Source organism: Microplitis mediator, chromosome 1 (assembly GCF_029852145.1).
Source record: "Microplitis mediator isolate UGA2020A chromosome 1, iyMicMedi2.1, whole genome shotgun sequence".
Taxonomy (NCBI): Eukaryota; Metazoa; Arthropoda; class Insecta; order Hymenoptera; family Braconidae; genus Microplitis; species Microplitis mediator.
In genome coordinates this window covers 1009097-1026232 of record NC_079969.1, presented here as the reverse complement: position 1 = coordinate 1026232, position 17136 = coordinate 1009097, and the positions used below count along the sequence as shown (strand labels likewise).

Here is a 17136-nt window from a genome sequence, read left to right as displayed (position 1 = left end):
AATTTTCAAAAAATCTATATTCCAAAAATGTGAAAAATTGACAAAATTAACCTGACTATAGTAAAGGTTACTCAATTTCCTCTGAATTGAGTACCCACATCAATATATTTTGAGTAATCTACAATTTTCAAAAAATCCATATTTTCCAAATTCAAAAATTTTAAAAAATTAGCTAGTCTACTGTAAAAATCAGTAAATTTCCTTTGAAATGAGTACCCACATCAACATAATTCCATTACATAATTTTTTTCAAAATTCCTAAAGCAAAGAATTACAAAATTTTAATTTTGGTCTCAATTATGGGCATTTTTGGATTAGATAGATCATTTCCTCTGGAATGAGTACCCACATCAATATTATCAAAAAAAAAAAAAAAAAAAAATTACCCGCCAAAAAATTCAAATTCAAAATCTCAAATTAAATAAATAGGTATTAAATGAATAAAATAAAATTTGAAAACATTGTTCGCTTTATTCATCATTTAGTCCACCGCAAATAAAATACATACATCCATATTTAATAAATACTCTTACAATTTTCTATATTAATATAATCGAATACTTCTGATCTGTAGAGACCCGCGACCGCGAGTCCTGTATCTCATTTATTTTATTTAAAATTAAAATCAAATAATTCACAATCATCCATAAAAATTTACATTATTATTATTACTATTTACTCATCCATTAATAAATAATTCACTCTAATTATTTACAAGTCATTAATTATTAATTAATTAATTACACACTCGCGTTTTTTTTTTCGTTATCATTTTAATTAAATTACATATTTTATTTTTAAAGTCATTTACATAGTATATTTATTAGTAGACTCTATAAATATTGAGCTTGGTCTGGTCCATATAAATAATAATTTAATTACTATATAATTTTTTTTAATTAACTTATTAATTATTTCGGTTAAAAATATTTAAAGTTACAGATTTAAATTTCGAAAAGGGGATTTATTTTAAAATGGATTTTTCATTGGTGGTATTGATTTTACGTAAAAAAGTAAAGATACCTTTTTTGTAGGAAATTTAATTCTTAACAAATTTGTATTGATTAATTTTTTCGATATTTCAATTAGTTTAGCTGTAATTTGGATTTCCAGTATCGGTAAATTGCGGGAGTAGAAGTGAACATCAAAATTTCGGTTTTTTTTTTTTTAAATGGAAATTGTGGCTAAAGTATAAGATATATGAAAAAAATATATGAGACCAATTTTGTAGGAAATTTAATTTTGCACAAAAAAGGTCTGATGTCATTTTTACGTAAGATTGATAGAAAGACGTGGAAAATAAAAATAAAAGTGGAATATGAAAAAGGGGAAATTTTAATTAAAATTTGTAATTATTGCGATTTTAATTAAATTAAAATAAACATTTCATTGGTTTAGAAAGACAGAAAATTTGATACGCTTTAAAATGAGTACCAACATGACATATTTATTTTTTTTAATTTCTGAAATATACATATATATATATTTGAATATATATATAAATATTTTGAATTTATGAATAGAAGTATAGACTGTGGGTACTCGTTTCAATGCGCATGAAATTCTGTATCTTTCTATGCATTCGAATATATATTTATATATATTCATATATATATATATATACATATATGTCATAAATTTTAATACTTTTTTCCGAAATAATTTTAATAAACTATATATTTATATATATTTATAAATTACTTCGCTACTTAATAAACTTTCGACTTTATTTTTAAATATATCTCTATTTATATATTTATATATATTTATATTTATATTAATTTAAAAAAATTAAAAAACAAAAAAAAATCCCTGCCGCTTCTTCTCACTCCCAGCTCAATATTTTTCTATGAAATATTTTTTGAATTTGTTAATTAGAAAAAATTTTAAGATCGATCTACATAAAAAAATTAATTAATTAATTAATTAATTAAATTAATTAGATAGTAGATCGTAGTCTAAATTCGTTTTATTCGTTAATATTATATATATTTATTTATGTTTGATCTATAAATTCAATTAATAAATTAATATCAATAATTAACGTGATATTAAATTACTTTAATCGTTAATTAATCATTAATAATTAATTAATAAATTAATTTAATTATATATTATCTCTCAGGCACCAGTGAGTATTTACATACGAAATTAATAACAATAGAACCGATTTTTTTATTATTAAAACTCTCATTCATTCGATTAATCATTAATCATTAATCATTAACTATCAATTAATTAATTTTATTTACTTTTAAAAAATTTGTTTGCAATTGTGCATTAATTACTCTCTAGTTAAAAAAATTTTTATTAAATTAATGCAGTATAATTAATTAATCGACTGATTAATCACCTGATTAATGGGTTAATTAATTCACAAAATTAATTAAGCGCTTCCTAATTAATTTTACAGGCTCATAATTCACGAGTTTATGAGCCAAAAAAATATAAACTTCTAACGCGATCGATTAATCATAACATTAATCAATTAATCAAAATTAATTTTTTTTTATTTTACGAAAAATGGAGTCATCTGAAGTCACCCTTAGAAATTTTAACTAAAATGTCTGAGAATCATATAAAAATTAAGTTAATCAGTCGATTAATCACCCGATTAATCAGTTAACCAACCGATTAATGAAATGAAAAAATTTAAAATTCGTTTTTTTCTTCGAGCTCTTCCTTTTAAAAGTTAATATACATTAATAAAAAATGAATAAAATCGTAAGTCGATCGATTAATTGACTGATTAATCAATTAATCAAAATTAATTTTTTTTTATTTTACAAAAAATGGAGTCATGTGAAGTCACCCTTGGAAACCTTAACAAAATGTCTAAGAATCATAGAAAAATTAAGTCAATCAGTCGATTAATCACCCGATTAATCAGTTAATCAACCGATTAATGAAATGAAAAAATTTAAAATTCGTTTTTTACTTCGAGCTCTTCCTTTTAAAAGTTAATATACATTAATAAAAAATGAATAAAATTGTAAGTCGATCGATTAATTGACTGATTAATCAATTAATGGATCATATTATGGTCTCGTTACAACCATTTAAACCGTGGAATGATAAATTACGGCAGTTATCAGTATATCTAGTTTCGAAAATCTGGAAAACACTCAATTCACCGACACTATTTTTATTGTTAAAAATTTTATAAATTTTTGAGTAACTAAAAATTTTGATAGTTCGATTAATGCGCTAGGAACCGGGACTTGGAGTCTCATGACTGCGTCTTCTTTTTTCCAATTGCTCGGCCAACATTTTGAGCTCCCAATTATTTGGGCCCTTGTCACTGTCGATCGAATCCTCCTCGTCATCAGCCGCGGATTCGCTCGCGCATCTCCGGTGGGGTCTATCGTCATCGGAGCTTTCGATGTCGATCGCGACCCCTTCGCGCCACAGACTCTGAGGAGATATCGATCTAGGTAGATCTTGGAGCTGGAGGGTCTCTTCTTCAGAATGTTCCTCCCAGGATCTTCTTTTCCGGCAGCGCTGCGATACGGTCGGTATGGAAGAACGCGTGAGTGACGACCGAGCAGCGCCTAATACTGTATCGACTGAGCCGTCTCGCATAAATGGATGCTCGTCGTGGTCTCGAAGAGTGTCGTCGTCGAGAGAGACGTCGAGGTCGGTACTGTCGTCACCGGAATCTGCATTATCGTTCCCGCTGCTTGACCGGTTGGGGTTCAGTCGCTCGAGTTCGAAGATTCTGGACTGCAGTTGGGTTATCAGTTGATCCCGTTTGTGGATCTCGAGCTCCAGTGAGGAAAATTGGTGAGCAAATTTATTCTGCAACGCCTCCTGAAATGAGATTACAGATTTTTTAATTATTTTTTTTTGGAAAAATGAATGCTGCCATTTCTCAAGTCGGTAAATTTCCGATTGATTGAGTACCCACATCGACATATTTCAAAAACAAAAAAAATTGAAATTTAATTTTTTGAAAATTTTTTTTTTTTTGATAAATCGATATTAGATTCTTGATCAGCAGTAAATTTCCGCTAGATTAAGTACCCACATGATGGATGTTAAAAAATGAAAAAATCAAAATTTTGAAAATTATCAAAAATTTATTTTCGTCAAAAAAATTGCTTTTGCTGGACTAATCAGTTAATTTCCGCTAATTTGAGTACCCACATGACTACATTTAGTAAAAAATTAAAAATAGCAACGTACCATCCTCTTATGTACAACATTTTTAATCCCAATGACCAAATCACCCAAATACTCGTCTTCAGGTCTCGAAAGCATTTTAATGATATCACCGCTACCAAGAGGACGGATACTATATTTCTTGGGCTTTGGTAACGATATATCTCCACCCTTTATTTCTTCCATTCGCCCGTCAGTGCTCCCACTGCTCTCCCCAGTCAAGTCGATATTGGCCCCTGAAGATTCCGACGGCGGACTTTGCATCGTGTAATTAAACGTGACACTCTTTGATAATTTAGAGTGTCGCGCCGCGTACCCCTCGATCGTCGGCGCACGCATCAACTTTTTCAATTCCGCGGTGACTAATTCTGGATCTGGTGTTATCGTCGTCTCCGAGCTGTCAGCACGACTTCCAGCAGATAATTTTTTCAATATACTTTTCAAATTTCGCCTCTCAAGTGTTTCATTCTCTGGTGACAATGGATCCGTTCGAATTCTTCCATGTTCCTGCAAAATTAATTCAATTATTTGAATTTAAAAAATTTCCCGCCTAAATTCAAATAATAACTTTTCCCCAAAAATTAAATTCCGCTGATATTTAAATTTTTAAATTCAAATTAAAATCCCCGCCAAAATTTAAATTTTCAATTCCCGCCAAAAATTCAAATTGTTCCCTTTTTAAAATCCAAGAAAAATTTCCCGCCAAAAAACATTACCTTGTTAAATTTCGCCAATTTTCTCGCATACTCAATAGCGCATGCCTCAGAATGACTTCTCGTCAAATTGCCATCGAACTCTGCTTCCGCGACCTCACCGGCATCTAAACTCGAGCTTCTGACGGCTCTTTCAAGTTCCGCTAACTTTTGCCTTTCATTCAAAATCTTCAACTTCTTAACAAAAGGTAACCCGCAGTACTCCGGTGATAAATCATCAACAGACGAGTACATTTTAGTTTGCTGCCTTATCTGCACGAGACTTTGCCTCTGCGATTCCTTCTTTACCACCTTCGGGGTCTTCTTTACCACCTGCTGGCTCTGCACGCTCGATAACACAGTGGCCGTACTGATCGACGCATCTTTCAACATTTCCCACGGCCGCTTGGTCTCGTTGGTATCGACACACGCGACATCCGTTTTTTTGGGCGCAACCTCTACTTTTTTCGGCAAAAGTTTGTCTTTCAAAATTTTGACTTCTTTACCGACCTTGGAATCTTTAGAAATTTCTTTATCGACTGGCTCAGGTTCTGTTTTATTCTTCAGCAACAAAATCCTCTGCAGCAGAGGCAAATTTGGATTCATGGGATTCAAATCTTCGGTTTTCGCGGGTAAATTTACTGGCTCTGGTGGACGGTCAGGAGGATGGTCGACAAGATGGCGTCGCTCTTCACGGTCATGTTTTTCTTTAAGAAGACGGAGGCGTGAAAGAAGGGGTAGACCCGCACCCAGAGGTGACACTGGAGGTTCGACGGCGGCTACGGTCTCGATTCTGTCTTCGACGTCGACTTTATTCTGCCGCCGCAGTGGCGGGACCTTCGAGGTCAATGGCTGCAATTCCATGGCTTCCTCTGGCCGCGGTGTCCTTCGGCTCTTGCGTAAAACGGTCTTGAGATTTCTTACGTCGCTCTTTAGTTTAGAGACTATCCGTTTGCTGGCGCTGTTGTCTGACGAGTCGTGACCTGGTGACACTGGAGCCCGGTAGAGACGTGCGACACGCTGGGCTTCCATCAGCCGTTTCCGGCCGAGGTTCTGCAGGATTTCTTGTGCCTCGGGGTAGTCTTTCATGGCAGCCAGTACATCCTCTCGGGAAAGGCTGAATAGTTCCGAGTAGCCGACGGAACGAACGTCGGCGGTACGTCTGAAAAATTAAAAAAATTTTCAAACTTCTGTACCTCGGGTTCTAATTGTCGGATTGGAATAAAAAAAATTTTGTTGCAAAACAATCGATATTTTGAGTTTTTGAAATTTGTTAATAAATTTTTTTAGGAAAATAAACCTGAGGTAGAGGGCAATAGAGTCACTAAATTTTGAAATAAATTTTTTTGAGGAGATGTGGGAATTAGAATTTAAGTCAGGGGATTTTAAAAAAGTATAAACATAAATTAGGGATAAAAAAAAGGGTAAATTAATTACTTGTTTAGGCCGTCGAGATTTAAGATGCCGATTTCACCAAAAAAATCACCGGCTTTCATAGTAGTTAGGACCCGACCGGTCTCAGAGATAACTTCTAAAATGCCGTCGGCTATTATGAACATCTCTCGAGCGACTTCACCCTTCCGGCAGATTGAATCACCCGGTGTGAAGATGTAGGCTTTCATTTTTAGAACTAGGTCGTGAAGGAATTCCGGTTGGCACTCCTGAAAATTAAATTACCATTTCTGTATAATTACAGTTTGTTTTTATTATACTTGTTTTGAATGGAAATTGTATACCATAGCTTAATACAAAATTACATTTCCTTTAGTTTGAGTACCCACATCAATATATTTAAATTAAAAAATTTTCTTTCGATCCGAAGCGGCTATTTTACAAGATATTGATTTTTACTCAGAGTATGCTGATGTGGGTACTCATTTTACAGGAAATTTCATAAAATATTTTACTATTATGTTTATTTTTTAATTATTCTAAAAATTACGTTTTTTCAAAATTTTTCAAAATTTTTTTTTTTAATTTCAATTAAACAAAAAATAGATCGCACGGCCGAATTTCTAGCGTCATTTCCTCTAGTTTGAGTACCCACACTACAGTATTCAAAGTAAAATTTATAAATCCAAAAATACTTATTTTTAATTAGCGATTAAATTAACAAATTTCGACTTTTTCAAAACATACAGTTGTGGGTACTCGTTCTACAGGGAATTTACTCAGGAACTCAGAAATTCTATCAAATTTTCTCCCAAAAATTTTTCCGCCTTCCAAAATCCCGAAAACACTTTTTCTTACTTCTATATCTCGCTAAAAAAATTCTAACTGACATTTCTTTGCAAGTCTCATTGAATAAAAAAGTCACATGACCCATATTGATAATTGATAAAAAAAGAATGATTGAAATTTTAATTGGATTTATTTTTTCAAAAATGGATTTCTATTTTTATTGAATAATGTTGAGGTTGAGGTCGATACTCTGAGTCATCGTTAAAATTACTCGAGAATCATTGTTTGAAGGGTTGATAAGAGGTGAAAGAGTGAAAGGTGGAAGGTGGAATCAGCGTACATCGCAGATTTGTTAATAACCAACCGGGTTTGACCCACATCTCGGGTGTCTAAAATCGAAAACTGGATGATGTGGATACGAGAATGAGCCAGAAGCTAATGGAAGCTTACATATATATTTATAGATTGATGGAAAAAAAAGATAATAAAGAGCAGAGCTTTGCGGGGTTTAACTCATGAAACTCTCAATTTAACTTGTCGGGTATGGAAGAGGACAAAAGAAATTATTGTGTTGCTTTTATATCTTTTGGAAAATAAGGATAAAAGGGGTAGAAAGGTTTTATTGGAGATTCTTGACGTTATAAACTACAAAGGATCCTTAAGGATTATTTATGATTAAGTTTTAGGTAATTAATTTTAAATACAGATCAAGTTTGTAGGAAGAAAAGTTAAATTTTTTTATAAGAATGAAAAATTTTTTTTTTTAAAAGTCAATAACTTTTGAACTATGGGGTTTATGGAAAATGTGTAAGATAACTTTTTTGTAGAAAATTTTGTTTAGAACAAGAATGGTTATGTGAGTTTTTGACGTGCGGATGATAGTTGAGGAGGAATTTCGGAATTAAAGTTTTGAGTGATGGAAAATTTTCTGGAATGGGTTGGAATTTTTTTGTTGACAGGGAAATTTTTGTTAATATTTGAGTGACTTTGGGTAGAATTTAATTAGATAGTTAATTATTTTTTGTTGATGGCACAGAATTTTTTTTTTTGAGTTATTTTTTTTTTGTTACTGAAATGGTTGAAATTTTGGAATTCTGTGATTGTAGAAAATTATTATGACTAAAATATTGATTTTGAGGAAAATTTCATGAAAACCTTTTCTGAAGGAAATTTTATCCTCTACAAAAATGTTCATTATCATTTTTACTGTATCTTCAATAGTTCAGGCAGAAATTTAATTTACAAAAATAAAAATTCATCACAGATAATTTAAAAAATTATCGAAACTTTTGAGGGAAATTTGCCAGAAAAATCAAAGAAAAATTTATTGTAAAATTAAATTTCACTCGTAAATTAAAAATTTTATATCAAATAATTTTTGTTACAAACTAATTGATGAAAATATTTTTCTTCCAAGGAAAAAAAATTTTCCTGTTATAAACTGAGTTTTCAGTGGCAGTAATATTAGCAAATAAAATTGCTGAAGTGGTTTTAGAGGACAAACTTTAAACATTTTCCCATATAGGCAATGGACTAGCATTGTAAATGTTGAAGGAGAAAACTTCATTAAAAGAGAAACGAAAAAGAAAATTTATCAGTATGATAATCTGATTTTTGGAAATTGGTTGAGTCCCGGAGCTTGCTCCGGTTTGACCGAGAGTTGCCCTGTCATTGCAGTACAGGCGGGTGCAGTTCAATAAACCCATTTCCAAAGATCAGATCTACCTGACATTTTTGCGAGGAGTGTAACAACTCCCCACGACGAATTTAAACGTATCCATCTAGTCACGTATCAGATATCCCAACACCTAGTCACCAAAAAAACACACTTTGATCTTAGCGATTATTTATTAGCTTACGGGGTCCTCAAAGTTATATGACTTTAAAAATAAAGTGACTTCAATCTGTTAAAATGATTGATACAATGATATACAATCCAAAAGAATACAAAAACGAGTGTTAGAAATGTGTAAATCGGAACCGACTTTTCAGTGACGGTAAAAGTATCAACTTGAACTGCTGCCGCAATATGAAGCAACACAAATTCGAATGAATTATTTTTCTGCTTTAGCAAAAGCCGTAATTATATATATCTTGAAATAGAATCGAAAATAGAAAAAAAAAAATTTTTTTCCAAAAAAAAAAAAAATTTTGAAAAAAGAAAATTTTTTTTTTTTCTTTCAATTTTCCAATGGATTGAAAGGAGTTTTAAGGGTATTATGTTTGAGGTGTATTATTGAGCTGCACCTGACGGCACTGCAATGCCAGGGCAACTCGAGACAGATTCGGAGCAAGCCCCAAATTTCCGTCAATTTTCAAAAATCAGATTAATATACTGGATTCTCAATGAGAATCGTATCAGATATTAAGCTGATAAGAACAGATACTACACTTTGATCTTAGCTATTGAAGCCGAGAAGCGATACTACATTCTGCTTTTGAATCGTTTATAACACTTCTAGAATAAGTATTCTAACAGGAACAAGTAAAAAAATTACACGCCATCGGACGGCGACTCGAGAACTACCGGTCCGGTCTCACTCTACTCACTCTCTCTTACCATCCCCTCCCCTTCTACACTTACTTTCATTCAAATACCCTACCGTTATTTATTTCCATAATGAAAACATTTATTTTCACTGAAAAATTTCACTTTAAAAAAACGTGAGAATTCTCACAAAAATTTCTCACGAAAATTTTCCGGAAAAATGAAAATTTTCCTCGATCTGTCAAATTTACGTGAAAATTCAATGAGACTTGTTTTGTTCAGTATTAAATTTCCTACAAATTTGTATTTTATAAATTTTCCTCTATTTCCAATACTTCGACCACAATTCGAATTTTCCGAAAATGAGTCAAAAAAATACTGATATAATTTACCGGTACCAATAAAATCTTCTAGGGACTGAACTATCAAGTTTACAGAAAAAATGAAAGAACACTTTTTTTTAGAGAATTAATTTTCCGACAAAAAAGTATTTTTCACTTTTTTCCGTAAGTTTGATATTTTAGTGACAATTTGAATTTATTGTCAAGTCCCATCAATTTCTATTTAAATAAAAGTAATAATGATTGAAAAAAAATATGAGAATGATCCAAAGTAAATAAATAAATATGAAGGATTTTGTTGGATGTGAAAATTCTATTACTGGAAAATTATTAAAATCCCTCGATAACGCGAAATATCGGTTCATAAATATTCATAACTTATAAATATGGACGTGAATATATTCACTTTGTATTTATCTGAGTGTTTGCATGATTACAAATGAATTCATTGCGTGTCAATATACTCGTCAGTCCACGTAACGAATCAACTATATCCTTTTAATTTATTCTACTGTCAATTTAAAAAAAAAAAAATGTTTATAAAAATATATATATATTTTTTTTTTTATACAAATTGAGGATCAAAAGAAAATTTGCTGTCAATTAAATTTCCACATCCTGTTTAAATAAAAAAATATATATAAATATATGAAAATTTTTTTTTTTTTTATTTTTTTTTGGACTAAAAATATGAGTTTTATTACGAATAAATATTTTAGAACGTATGGTTTAGTAAAAATAAAAAAACGAACCGTAATAAAAATGTGTGATGAAAATAAACCGTCGGTAAAAAAAATTAAAGAGCCAGAAAATGAATGAGAAAAAAAAAGGAACATGAGTGAAAGAACAAATGTTTACAAATGTCGAAATCATGAAAAAGTTTTAGATAGAGCTTAAAAAGCTAGATATCCTTTTTTATCTTTTTTGTCTAGTGACTTTTTTTTACTTTATACAGATGAGAGCAAGCTCGGAAACGGAAGTGAATCGATAGCAAGCAATGAGGCTTTTCATGTCATTCCTTCGAAACTCGTTTCACTTCAACTCAACCCCTTCGGAAACCCCTTCAACCTCCAATTTTCTAGTGCCCCTCTCATACCCCCACCCGCGACCAACTCACCCCTAAACCGAGATCCAAACCAACGAGTTTCTCTTCCACCCCCACCCTGTCCGCTACATTCACACCTACGCCTTCTGCTTCATTCATTTGAACCCATCAGATACCTTTGGAATACAGATGATTATTTTTTTTTTATTTATTTTTTTTTTTGAAAGCAGATGCCAGTCACGTTTTTTCATTTTTCGTCAATTTTTTTTTTATTACTTACGTATACATTTATATATATTTATGATTCGTGAAAAATATATTTTTTCAACTCGGTAATGAAAAAAAAGGGTGAGGCAAAATGGTCATAAGATTATTTTGTAAAAATTTAAAATTATGACCAAACTATCAAAGTTACGAAAAAATTACCAGAGACCTTTTTTGTAGGAAATTTAATTTCCTACAAAATTACTCCCTTTCACTTTTTTGATATCTCCAATAGTTTAGTCAAAATTTCGAATCCAAGTTCTACAAAAATTTTACACTCCTTATATTTAATCCTTCAATTCAATTTTCCGACTGAAATTTTGAAAATTTCGAAAAACATTCAAAACAAAACTTATAGGAAATTAAATTTTCTACAAAAAAGTATTCTTTGAAATTTTCCAAAAACTCAATAGTTTATGAGTTATTTTATTTTGAGCTCCAAAATTATCCAAAAATGTAAAAAATTAATTCAGCAATTAATTTTGATTAATAATAAAAATAAAAATAACAATGATATCATACCTGAAAAATAGTAACTTTCTTAAGAACAGAAAGATTAACATGAAGTGCAAGTTCAGTCTTTAGCTTATCGGGCAGTAATCCAAGCGCAGTATTAATGTCACCCCCACCTTGAATTCTTCCCCTTGACCAGCTGTAGTCATACCACCTCAAGACCCTTCTTTTCATGCCACCGGGTACCTTGTGATGTCGCATATATGTCTTAGCGCCGTCCAAAAGTCTCTCAAATTCAAGTCTATTAGCATTTCTGTTGGTTATTACGTTGCCAACTTGTCCAACAATTGTCGCAAAAATAAATACTCCGATGAGGTAGCTCACTATTGTAAACACATATCTGCATTCCGTGTGTTACAATCCCGTCAAACGGAAACAGAGGAAAAAAAAAAAAAAAAAAAAAAAAAACAGATCAGTCAATGATTTAGTTGGCGAAGTTAACTACGAGCAGCCCCGCCGGAGCCTCTCTCCATTTAATTTTTTTTATACATCATTTTTTTAAGGTTACGTCCTAATACACGGTATTCATGGTCTTGATTGAAAAAAAAAATTTTTGTTTTTAAAAAACATGGACGGGATTCGATCCGCGTTCCTTGGGATTCGAATTTGAAAATTCTAAGATTTTTTCCAAGTGGTTCTAACGAAAACTATTAGAGTTAGAGCAAATATGAAGAGGACCTTTTTTGTAGGGAATTTAATTTTCTGTAAAAAAGGTCTCTTTGTAATTTGACGTAACTCCAATAGTTTGTGAGTTAGAGTGACAAAAAGAGGACAGAGTAATCTATAGATTTTTGAAGTATCAATTTAGTGAATTGTTGGCTTGTAAAAATTTAGTCGAGTGTAAAGTCACTATTGTCAGTAAGTAACTTGTAATGCTAGATTATTATTGAAGATAAAATGATAAAATAACTATTGTAGTTTTTTTTCGGATTAGTGTAATGGAAATTGGTATGAAGCGAGTGTAGAGTGATAGTGAGTGATGAGAGAGATAAAAAATTCAGAGAGACAGGGAGAGAGATTGAAATGCCTGAGGATATTCATTCTCTTTAGTAAATTCGATTTCGAGCGTGTATGCGATCGATAATCATTTATACTCATATCAATATGTAAATTGATTTTTATTCAAATTTACTTTTAAATAACAAATTAACCGGGGTAATTACTTGCAAATATTTTATCTTAATTTTAATATTCGAAACTTATGGGCACAATTTTTTTAATTTCTCTATACAGTAAATTTTCAAAAATTTTATTTTTCAAATTTGTGACTAAAATTTTCTACTGACTATAGGGTTGTTGGTACTCATTCTTCTCAAAATCACACGCTCAATCCAAATAAAAGTCAAAAACCAAAATTTTTTTTTTTTTTTTTGAAAAAAAAAAATTATCCAAACACAGGCTTGTGACCACTCATTCCACTCAGCATCTCCTCAATATCTCAAATCAATGACCCATTCCTCAAAAATTAATTTTTCCTCGAAAAATCAATCAGTCAAATGAACTAATTACCGCAATTAATAAAAAGTAAACTCTGCAATCAAAAAAACGTCATCCATTTTAATAAAAAAAATAATCAAGCTCAATATTGATGCTATGATAAATCAGAATAATATTTTTCCTTTGATAAATTTTAATAAATTTATTTGCTATCCCCGCAAATTTTATGGCATCAAATAAGTAATCCCCGATCCCCAAGTGAGAGTGGATTCGCTTCTCTAATGACTTTTAAAATTATATTTTACATCACTTGGCAGTATCATCCTCTTATCCTTATCCTCACCCTCTACTTGAACTTTTTTTTTTATATATGAGACTTTTAGTTGGCAAGTTTCAGGAAAAGTTTTAACTTACTTTTGATCTAAAATAATTTATACTGTTATATTTTTATTTATTAATGTAATTGATAAAATTTAATGTGTAAGTATTAAGAAGATTGAGGATGTTAATGAATAAATTAATTATCCGGGATATATAAAACAAGTGAGTGGAAACGCTCGGAATCTATTGGAACGTATTAATTACGGAGACTAGATCCCCTGCTGGATAATCTCTATCACGTTGACACGATCACGATTATAATTTATATACACATGTACATGTATATATTTATTTAGGGGAGAGTAGGAAAAGTGAGACAGAAGTTTTTGATGACAAAATTCTATCGAAATTATTTTAGAAAAAATCGGGAAAACTGCGGGAGGTAAAATAAAGGGGATTTTTTTTTGGTTTCTATTTATTTACGGCTATAACTTTTGAACTACTGGTTTTATGACAATTTTTAAGGAGAACTTTTTTGTGGGAAATTAAATTTCCTATAAAAAAGTGTTCTTTAAAAATTTTCATATCTGTCATAGTTTCGAAGATATTTTGATTTTAAAAGTCGAAAAAAAATTTTGATCAATATTATCAAAAAAATTTCAAACTTTAAATCACTGTAGCTTTTAAATTTTTAATTTTTAGGAAAAATTTACTGAATAATTTTTTATAGAAAATTTAATTTCCTGTAAAAAAGGATTCTTTCAAAATTTTTGTAACTGTGATAGTTTGAAAGATATTTTGATTTTCAAAGTCGAAAAAAAATTTTGATCAATATTATCAAAAAAATTTTCAAACTTTAAATCACTGTAGCTTTTAAATTTTCAATTTTTAGAAAAAATTTACAGAATACTTTTTTATAGAGAATTTAATTTCCTGTAAAAAAGGATTCTTTCAAAATTTTTGTAACTGTGATAGTTTGAAAGATATTTTGATTTTCAAAGTCGAAAAAAAATTTTGATCAATATTATCAAAAAAATTTTCAAACTTTAAATCACTGTAGCTTTTAAATTTTCAATTTTTAGAAAAAATTTACAGAATACTTTTTTATAGAGAATTTAATTTCCTGTAAAAAAGGATTCTTTCAAAATTTTTGTAACTGTGATAGTTTGAAAGATATTTTGATTTTAAAAGTCGAAAAAAAATTTTGATCAATATTATCAAAAAAATTTCAAACTTTAAATCACTGTAGCTTTTAAATTTTCAATTTTTAGAAAAAATTTACAGAATACTTTTTTATAGAGAATTTAATTTCCTGTAAAAAAGGATTCTTTCAAAATTTTTGTAACTGTGATAGTTTGAAAGATATTTTGATTTTCAAAGTCGAAAAAAAATTTTGATCAATATTATCAAAAAAATTTTCAAACTTTAAATCACTGTAGCTTTTAAATTTTCAATTTTTAGAAAAAATTTACAGAATACTTTTTTATAGAGAATTCAATTTCCTGTAAAAAAGGATTCTTTCAAAATTTTTGTAACTGTGATAGTTTGAAAGATATTTTGATTTTAAAAGTCGAAAAAAAATTTTGATCAATATTATCAAAAAAATTTCAAACTTTAAATCACTGTAGCTTTTAAATTTTTAATTTTTAGGAAAAATTTACTGAATAATTTTTTATAGAAAATTTAATTTCCTGTAAAAAAGGATTCTTTCAAAATTTTTGTAACTGTGATAGTTTGAAAGATATTTTGATTTTCAAAGTCGAAAAAAAATTTTGATCAATATTATCAAAAAAATTTTCAAACTTTAAATCACTGTAGCTTTTAAATTTTCAATTTTTAGAAAAAATTTACAGAATACTTTTTTATAGAGAATTTAATTTCCTGTAAAAAAAGATTCTTTCAAAATTTTTGTAACTGTGATAGTTTGAAAGATATTTTGATTTTAAAAGTCGAAAAAAAATTTTGATCAATATTATCAAAAAAATTTTCAATCTTTAAATCACTGTAGCTTTTAAATTTTCAATTTTTAGGAAAAATTTACAGAATACTTTTTTATAGAGAATTTAATTTCCTGTAAAAAAGGATTCTTTTATAATTTTTGTAACTGTGATAGTTTGAAAGATATTTTGATTTTAAAAGTCGGAAACAAATTTTGATTAAAATTTAAAAAACAATTTTTATTCTTTTAAAAAATGGCGGGTTATTTTTCCCCAGTCTCCTTCATATTTATATAGTTCGTGTTTGCCAGCGTTTACGGAACCATTCTTACGTACTTTTATTTTTATTTCTTTTACGAGCGACTCAAGCACCCAAATAAATATAACACTCGAACGAGCTTAAAATGTATAACTTTATCCTGTTTTCACCTCTCTAAATAATTCCTAAAAAATACTCCCACCCATAAAAATAAATAGACGGATAATAACTTGAGAAAGAGGGCAAGGGAAAAATTGAAAAGTTTAAAAGTGTAGGAGGTAAAGTGGGCATGGGACAATGGAGGAAAATTTATAAGGGAAAATGAAAAATTATCAGTCATAAATCTGACAAAAAATAACTAAAGTAACTCAAGATATTTTTATTTAAAATTTTAAAACCTCCATTGAGAATTTTGATTTTTAATTAATTTTTTTGATACGAAATTTGATAACTGATATTTTTTTGGAAAATTGCGCGTGTGATTTCTGGACCATCATTTTTTTCATCGGCTCGCCCCCGCTCTCATGGATACCTGGGCGACCTTCCAAGATAATTGGGCGTTATGGGTGTCCATTGAAACGGAAATTTAATTTGCTATAAGATTGGCAAGGGTGAAAAAGTCCGTAGGATTGATAGTTTTTGAGATATAGTCAATAGAAATGTTTGGAACAGAACTTCATTATTTATATATTAATAATTAGAACTTTTGAATTTACTTTGATCAATGATATCTCGGTTCGTTTTAAAGATAATTAAACATTTGAGGTGGTCATTGGAAAGGAAATTTCATAAGCTACAAGATTCATAAGCACAAAAAAGTCCATAGGACTGATAGTTTTTGAGATATAGACAATAGAAATGTTTGGAACAGAACTTCATTATTTATATATTAATAATTAGAACTTTTGGATTTTCTTTGATGAGTGATATCTCGGTTCGTTTTTAAGATAATTAAACATTTGAGGTGGTCATTGGAAAGGGAATTTCATAAGCTACAAGATTGAAAAGGACAAAAAAGTCCATAGGACTGATAGTTTTTGAGATATAGTCAATAGAAATGTTTGGAACAGAACTTCATTATTTATATATTAATAATTAGAACTTTTGGATTTTCTTTGATGAGTGATATCTCGGTTCGTTTTTAAGATAATTAGACATTTGAGGTGGTCATTGGAAAGGAAATTTCATAAGCTACAAGATTCATAAGCACAAAAAAGTCCATAGGACTGATAGTTTTTGAGATATAGACAATAGAAATGTTTGGAACAGAACTTCATTATTTATATATTAATAATTAGAACTTTTGGATTTACTTTGATTAGTGATATCTCGGTTTATACCTTAACTAATTAGACATTTGAGGAGGTCGTTGGAAAGGGAATTTCATAAGCTACAAGATTGTTAACCACAACAAAGTTGATAGGATCGATAGTTTTTGAGCTACAGCCAAAAGAACAATTTGGAAAAATTTCAATATTTTGGAAATAGTTATCAGCT

General features: G+C 29.8%; 1 protein-coding gene, 1 non-coding gene and 1 pseudogene across 6 annotated transcripts in view; 1 reads left to right on the top strand and 2 right to left on the bottom strand.

Moving 5' to 3' along the window:
• Nucleotides 1-469: 469 nt before the first annotated feature.
• The window catches only part of LOC130668237 (uncharacterized), an 82859-nt gene continuing 66192 nt past the window's right edge, over nucleotides 470-17136 (bottom strand). For all 5 annotated transcript variants that reach the window (XM_057470421.1, XM_057470438.1, XM_057470454.1 and 2 more), the window contains 5 exons: nucleotides 11695-12025; nucleotides 6291-6514; nucleotides 4878-6015; nucleotides 4186-4668; nucleotides 470-3810 (listed from right to left, as the gene is read on the bottom strand). In XM_057470421.1, the coding sequence (XP_057326404.1) occupies nucleotides 3208-3810; nucleotides 4186-4668; nucleotides 4878-6015; nucleotides 6291-6514; nucleotides 11695-12025 (2779 nt within the window). In that variant the 3' untranslated portion in view covers nucleotides 470-3207. The remainder of the gene's footprint in view (nucleotides 3811-4185; nucleotides 4669-4877; nucleotides 6016-6290; nucleotides 6515-11694; nucleotides 12026-17136) is intronic.
• LOC130678345 (U2 spliceosomal RNA) lies at nucleotides 8592-8736 on the top strand (annotated as a pseudogene).
• Nucleotides 9266-9458, bottom strand: LOC130678344 (U2 spliceosomal RNA). The gene has a single exon (XR_008991793.1). It is a non-coding gene; the product is annotated as a U2 spliceosomal RNA (small nuclear RNA).